Source organism: Pinus tabuliformis, chromosome 3_1 (assembly GCF_031772625.1).
Source record: "Pinus tabuliformis cultivar Carrire ecotype Pingquan chromosome 3_1, CPIR1, whole genome shotgun sequence".
In the NCBI taxonomy this organism is placed as follows: Eukaryota; Viridiplantae; Streptophyta; class Pinopsida; order Pinales; family Pinaceae; genus Pinus; species Pinus tabuliformis.
The window spans coordinates 613722776-613731096 of NC_142301.1; the positions used below are offsets into that span (position 1 = coordinate 613722776).

General features: G+C 35.3%; 1 protein-coding gene across 1 annotated transcript; it reads left to right on the forward strand.

Moving 5' to 3' along the window:
- Positions 1–7301: 7301 nt before the first annotated feature.
- LOC149188494 (uncharacterized) lies at positions 7302–7975 on the forward strand. Its single transcript, XM_089413024.1, has one exon. It carries the CDS (start codon positions 7333–7335, stop codon positions 7702–7704), a length of 372 nt encoding a protein of 123 aa, XP_089269150.1. The 5' UTR covers positions 7302–7332; the 3' UTR covers positions 7705–7975.
- The last annotated feature ends 346 nt before the right edge of the window (positions 7976–8321 follow it).

Below are 8321 nucleotides of genomic sequence, written 5' to 3' on the forward strand. Positions count from 1 at the left end.
ATGTATTCTTTCAGCGGATTGCTGAGGTATATGTGTGCTTGAACACCGAGGATGGTGTCCCCCAAGGGGGAGGGTTCTATAACAAACCTAGTGAAAATTACATGTAATAAAAGTAAATAAAGGAAAAAATAATAACAACGGTTGATGGAACACTTATTCCAAGCTGAATGTTGGGAAAGACATCCAAGGGGGGTGTTCATTTGGTTGTTTATGGCTAAGGCAATGGATAAGGATTTGGAAAGGTGAATGGCATTTTTGGCACATTTATTTATGAAAATAATTGAAGTTAGGAGAAAAGGGAGGTGAAAGGTCACAGGTTGCATGTGACGAGGAAAATGAAGGAAAATAAAGAAAATAGAGGCCTCATTAATAAAAAGGCTTCTGAGGATAAGTTGGTAACCTTTTGTCAATTTAGCTTTAGAGCTCTCTCATTACTCTCTATCTCTCTCTTGGATGATTTGAGTTTTCTTGGAGCACTTTGGCATTGGAGCAAGAAAGGAAAAGAAGGCAAGAGGAAGCAAAGATCAAGCAGTGAAAGGCAGGATCAAGAAGCTACAACAAGATTCATTGCAAGTATCGATTTGCATGTGTATTTTCCTTGCTAGATTTGGCATGCATGGGATTGCATGTGGTTCTTTTCTATCATGGCATGGGTTTTTCCAGACGTGACAATGTTCTTCAGCCTAGTCTTGTCATTTCTGGATAGTCTCGATGAGATAGGTTCTCATGCTTCAGTTGATGTGGGATGGCCAGATGGATTCGAAGATGAGTTGGGTGGATCTCTGAAATGAAAAACACATGACCTAGTGGTCCCTGAACCAGACTACGGATCACGATAAATCCACTAAACCAGTAACCCCTGAACCAGACTGTGGGTTGCAGTAAAGCTAGGATTGTGTGCCTCAGTGGGCCTAGGAATCCTTGTAGGTGAATGGTGGGATATACAGTAAAACCAAGAGGTGGATTTCTCTCCGTTGGGCCTAGTATTCCCAGGATGGGACGTACGGTAAAGCCTGGAGAGTGTGTCTTGGTGTAGGGCCTAGTGAACCTTGGATCAGACTATGGATTATGGTAAATCCTGAGAGACTAGGAGACACTCAAATTCCTCACGATCTAGGTGGAGAACTCCAGTGGCATACATGCTTGTTTGGTTCTTTTGGTGTTTTCTATGAGTCCCACATTCATGCTTAGAATATGGCATGGGGGTGAATGGCTGAAGAGAGATTTGGCTTAGCCATTCTACGGTCGAGTGGAACATGGTAGTCCTATCTCCGATTGGTTTATTGCATTCATTAATGAGAAATTCATTCCTGCGATTTTCATGTGTAAATGTATCGATGTATATGTGGATTTTATGGCTGATATGCTTATGATATTTTTGTCCCTATTATGTTGGTTATATGTATGTTTTATGACAACAACTATGTATGGCTCTTAGCATGTTTTTACTTGTAAATGAATGGATAATGTATATATGGCCTAATAGATGATAATGTAGCGAATGACATGAGGGAACAATGGTTCATAGTGATTCTCAAATAAGTATGAGATCCCTACAATTAATTCTTTTGTTTACACATGTAGGCTACATGTTGATGATATGTTTGACGAAATGCATGTCATGGCTAGTAGGGGTCTGGTTAAGGTCTCTGGATGTTGGAAGGCAAGCCTGTGAGAGCGACTTTGGGTTTCTGGATGCTATCATGCATATAGCATGAGAGCGACTGAGGCCTAAGTTGTCCAGAAGCTCAGTGGGACCCAAGGGCAAGCTGTCTGAAGTGTTGAATTAGTTCCTGAGGGTCCTGAAGTTGATGTTGAATGTCTGTGGGTTATGTTTCCGTCGATTCCACTTCCTTAAGGTCACATAGGAGGGCAAATCCAATCATAGTAGCCTCTCATCGCATGTTTACCTCGGTTGGTTGGTTACTTGGGTAGATGTGGGAGGAGGGTGTTACACATGCATCTTCTTATGAACCTAGCTACATGTTCCATTAGAGAAATTTTGAGGACTAAAATGGGTCTCCTAAGGAATATTATAAAATAACAGTGGAAATAATAAAGTAAAATTAGATTACATCATCAAATTTAAAGGGGAAGAAAGAAAAAACTACTTTTTCAACTCGTATTTTCAACATATCTCCCTATGGTTTTAGTCAAATTTCGATCGGGAGAACTTGTTGGATGCAGAATTTAATTCCTTATCCAAGGAGTACCCATCCTAGATACTTTCGATGGACACTGCTACACAAAAAACGAGAAATACATGAGAAAACATTTTTGCAATCACGATTTTCCATGTATTTTTCATTTTTCGTGTAGCAGGGTCCATCGAAAGTATGCAACATGAGTAATCCTTGGATGAGGAATTAAACTCTGCATCCAATGAGTGCTCCCATTCAAAATTTGAGTAAAAAACTATAGGGAGATAAGTTGAAAATACGAGTTGATATATATATATATATATATATATACTTTTTTACCCCAAAAATGAAGAATCATTCCCTATGGTTGACATCATCATCTTGAATCCTATCGTTTTTTATAATGTTGATGTTGGTTGTACATTTTTGTTTTGAGGCCCATTTTTTACCTCAAAATTTCTCTAATGCTTACATCTTGGGCCAATACACATACCTTTGTAGGTTGGCCGCTATCTTCCCTAAAATGAAGTGCACTACAACCTTAGAGGTGGCATGGGCCTCTCTAATCAACTACAATCGCTCGTCTTTGTCATTTTCTCTTAAAAGAGTGTTGACATAAATTTTGTGTTCCATATCTTATAGTTGATAAATCTCATACGTGATTATTTTATCATGGTTCATAAATGTTGAAATAAGTAAAAAATTCATCTTCTAATAATGTAACCACCCCACACACCAATCTCTAAGTATAAGTGTATGCTCAACACTACCTACATCTTGGATGAGAAATAGAGAAATTATGCCAAGAAAGATTTTTCTCATCTATTTACATACACTAAGATGTCTTCAAAGAAAATGATGTAGTGAAAGTAGTGAATGTGGGACTCAACTCATACTAGCACCTTGATGTGATGTTCAACAATAAAGGCATCTTAGATTCCACTTGATTCCTCCCAGACTTAAACACGAGCACATTTAACATCATCATCCCATGATAACATTGATAATAGTTAACACATGATAAGAAAAATAAGTTGCGATCTTGTAACAAAAGTCGTACTAACTTATAATACATATACATATTAAGAAGATTAATAATTATTATTATATATATATATATATATATATATATATTATTGTATCATATCATTTCAAATTATAATTGAGTAGCCAAGTTCTATAATTAAAATAAACATTTTAAAAATTAATAGAAACATTTATATTAGTCCTTGCCAAGGCAGGATTTGGCAATTGATTTGCATGTTGACCACTATTACTTTATCATTTCCCAATGCAACTTATAATGTTTAACTTTGAAAAATAAATAATTATTTTTCAATATTATTATAAAAAATGTTTCTTTAACATTTGATCGGACCATAACTTGATAGTCTTTTGTAGCCTTTGCATAATATAATGTCATGTGGATAATTGCCTCACATATTCTATGTCATAATTGATGGATGTGGTTCCATTATTCATCCATGATTCTTAGATATCTGTATAGTGGATTTTTATTCTTAAGCTTTGTAGGAAATCTATCAAAAATAATATCCTTGAAAACAACTCATACTTATGTAAACAACATGCTTACCATCACCCTTGAGGTGTAGATTAGTTAGTTTGCATAGGGTTTAGTCCCTATGTTTAGTCACTTCATTTTCATATACTATTTAGTCAACAATTTACAACCTGGCAACAAGTGATATTGTAATGTGATGTCCTATAAATATTTTAACTCAATCAAAATAAAATAAAAATAACTCCATGTTAAAATAAAAATAACTTCAAACTAAAATAATAGAAATTATTATTTTTTGTAAATATATATATATATATATTTTGGGTATTTGGTTTTTGAGCTCTAGGTTTATGACAACCTATGGTATTGACCCATGATATTCATGTGGAATATAACTTATTTAAAGGGAGAAATTAAACCAACCTAGATCCATCTTAATTTGGATCTACCAAGCGTCCAGAGGAACTAAATCTCTTGATATGCAAACCAATTTTAGAGTGAAAAGAGATTTGGTCCCTTTGGACGCTTGGCAGATCCAAAGTTAAGATGCATCTCAAGAGATAGTGTGAAAAAAGATTGATCCCTCTTGGCACTTGGTAGATCTGAAGTTAAGATGCATCTCAAGATATGTGATCCCTATCGACATTGTGTAGATCCAGATTAAGATAGACCTAGACGAGTAAATAACCATTAAAGATTGATATATTTTAATTAATTATAACATATTTTAAAATGCTATTTATAAAAATGATTTATTTTATTTATTTGTTTTTTAAATATTATTAATTATTTTATATATAATATTTTTAATATTAGTTTTTAAATTATAAAATGTTAAATTATGTATTATTTTTATGATGCAGTTTATGTGATAAGAGCTAAATTATGTTAAGTTAAATATTCATTTTATATCATAAAAATGCAAAACATATTTTAAGTATTCTTAATACAGATTTGTGAACGCTTATGAGTTTTCTTAGTGAATTATGATTATGGTGTTGTTGTTGTTTTTTCCATAGGTGCTCATGATATGCAAAGGCGCATATAAATTGAAATATATGATAATATATTATCAACTAATAATATCGCATGATGAAGAAACAAGGTTACTATGATATCACAAGAGGGGAAGAGGGAAGGGGGTGTATGGGTGATTTGACTTTGACAATTGACCTTTGGGGACTACTTCTCTTTCTTTATCATGCTTCCTTAAATGTTCACATATCAATCTTTAACTTTTGTGTGAGTTCATGTCCAAGATATCATAGCCTTGGGTAGAGAGTACACCGCAACGAAGAGATGGTCTCTTCTAACCATTCACTTGGGCAGGGGGTGTGGGAGGGGTGGGGAGGGGTCGAGATATCATTCATTCATGTTTTCTCTCCAATGCTCTATCGTCATCTGTGATACTTCCTTCTAGCTAGTTGTGAAATAATTTGTATAGATCTCGTGGAAGTTGTAGTTGTTTTGTCACAAATGGAAAGCGTGTCAATTGTACTCGTGGTTGGTAATAGCTTGTGGAAGTTGGGAATGTGTTATTGAAAACATTAGAGAGAACATGATGGTTTTGAGGGAAAAATCATATTTGGAAAATTCATAATAGATGAACACAACACCATTACGCTTGCATCTTGGTTATTATTGTTCATTAACTATTTGGGGTAAAGTATGGGCCTCTACTAAATTATTCCAAAGGAAAATAGTATTTGAGCTCTTCCTGCTTGCATTAAAGAGTCTTGGAGGGGAAGAAGATTCCCAAGACACCATTAAACAAAGAAAGGATGGATTTGTCTCGTGTGTGCGTGGTAGTGGAAGAGAGAACCATCACTTATTGATGGCTAGATTGGCCATGCATTGCCCCGTAGTGAGCATATTGATTGTTTCATGAGAGAATGGACAAGCTAAGTGAGATTATAGACACACATAATCTTCCGTTAACCTAGTGGTATCATGTTCAAGCTTGGGGTTGGGATCCATAACTAATCGATATGGTTGGGTGGTAAATCACCCCTCAAAAACTAATTGGGTGGACTTCACTTGATCATAAATAAGTGTTTGAATCTATTACTTGAATTCCATGAGTTAAATTGGGTTTGCATGTAAACTCGAAATGTGAAAAGGCTAGTTATCTAAGATGGATGTTAATCTAAGATAAGTCATGTATGTGGTTAAATCCTTGTTGAGTACCCAATGAGGATTGTTGTACATTTATGTTTATTTCTATTGTGTTTGCTTATAATTCAAACAATGCAATTATTATCACTGTTAACATCTTTGTTTTATATATGAACTATTTATATGGTTGTTTGAAGCTATAAATGGAAGATTTGAATTGTAAAGGAAGCAAAGAAATTTTATTGGAGTTCCTCAATGTCTAGGGGAGGCATCCAGGTCCATTACATTGTAAAGACAATAAAAATCACCCAACAATATCATTTTATATTCATAAGTTTATCTTTGCCACATTTTCTTTGTGAATCATCTTAGGGAAAAATGATTGTAAGTTTAACATGAACAACCAACACTCTCAACCATGGGAGGGGTAACCACTAAATATGGTAGTCAAATTTTACCCCTTGAAAGACTATTTACCCATATTCCCCACATGGAAGATCTTCCATGGAGTAAGAGGTAATCAACATGGTGAGGTAATTAACATGGTGTATGTTAGTATAGAGAACTAGTCCATGGTAAGTTGTCATTAAAGGTTGAACATCCCTTGAAGGAAGAGGGCTAAGCATCTCTGATATATTTAAGTCATGAGTATTTAGAAAGAACCAAGTGAATCTCTCAAGATACAAAAGAGCCATCATGTGATCTTATAATAAGGAGGGCATATGAATACAAAATGACCCTTAGTTTCAAATTCTAATGAGCATATTTCATTTACGGTGTTCCCAAGGAATATGGTGATTTGTTTTAATGTAAATTCAATGTTAGCAAACTCTATATTGTGGGAAAGGGACCTTGAAGTTGCAAGATAATTGGAGTATGATGTAGTTTAGAAACTACATGAACCTATCACTATGTTAGAGATATACATCTAAATAGGGTTGAAGTTTGGAAGAAAACGACTTTCTAAAATTAGACCATGTAAACTAGAAATAAACTATATATTCATTGAAAAAAACAAGAAAACAAAAAACAAAAATCTCTGCCATATAAACTTGTATCAAATCCATATTTTAAATATATCCTAAAACATTTAAAAATATTATAGAGGTATCTGAAAAAAACTCCCGCACAATTCATTTATCATTTATCTAAATCTATATATCAGTATGACAACCAGAAAGATAATTTAAATCACAAATAAAATTACCCAATTTTATAAAAATAATAACATAATATTTATTTTTAACATTAAGCTGATGAAAAAAATTATCTCCATGCTAATTAATTTAACATCATTTCAATACTAATTAATTTAGTGTTTGGAGATATGGAGTTAGCTTAAATGTCAATGGGTTTACTAATTTTATTTAGCAAACACATCTTTTGACTGAATGGAGAAGGACTATTGCAACGTGCCATGTGCCAGATGTCATTCAACGTATCTTCCCACATACACATACATGCTTCTGTCTCTGCAAGTTGCAGAAGTTTGCCAGCCAACCACTGGACGATCAACGTCACAATGTGCAAGGTCTTTTGAAATGATTACAAAAGATGAGTTCCTTCCTGCCCAAGTTTCAGATAGGAATCAGAAGATACCAAACAGAAAAAGTAAAAATTCAAACCAACCAGCTTCATCCAGCTTTTATAAATGGCAGGCGCCCGGACAAGTCACTTGCATCTTGTTCTACTACTGCTGTTCTTGCCTATCCGGGAGTGGTAGCTGAACAGTTGGGCAAGCAGACTGTGATTCGCACGGCAATGGCAGAACCTGCAACTGGCACTGACAGAGCCCAGAGGACGGCAATGGCTCCTCCGCCGAAGAGGGGGAGTATAAAAAGGGCGATCTTTGCTGAAATGCTCGAGGCCCTCAAAAGGATCCGGAACAAGGATGATGGCTTCCCCTTGCAAGATTTGCAGCCCTGAAAAGGCCACATCGACCACCGCTTGCGATTGATTTATTCAGGCCCTGAGGCCATTAGGGTTTCTCCTGTAAATATGTACAGTTTTTATTTTTTTCTGTGTAGAGCTCTTGGCTCAGTCACTGTTGATGCTACTTGTAACTAAATGTAATTGGAGTTTAATCTCCCATACGGCCAGGACTCACTGCCTACTCGTATACAATTTTTTCTGTCGTCTTTTCAATGTAAAGATTTGCTCTAAAATATATAAAGATTTTTCCTTTTCTTCCTTTTAATAGAGTTTTTGGCTCTGAGAGTGGGCGCACAGCATTTTTAGGGCCTGCTTGCTGTTTGAATGATAGTAGTAAGTAAATCTGAGTGGAATTTATTTATCTCCTCTGCGGCCGGACTCGGCCGTTATTTTTGAGCGTTCGAATGTTTAAACCTATCGTGCTGCGATGGAATTGGGATCAGGTGAAACAGGAATATAGGATTCCCGTTCGCCCTTGCCCTGCTGAAATCTGGTCAGACAAGAATACAGTGTTCTCACTGATTCGAAGCTTTGATTTAAATTTCAGAATGCTAAATCAATTTAAGATAGGCAAAACCCTTGTTGGTAACATTTCTGCCTTTTTTAATGGC

What these genes read in the sequence shown, in the direction of transcription:
- LOC149188494 (XM_089413024.1), top strand. Translation starts at nt 7,333, where the DNA reads ATGAGTTCCTTCCTGCCCAAGTTTCAGATAGGAATCAGAAGATACCAA.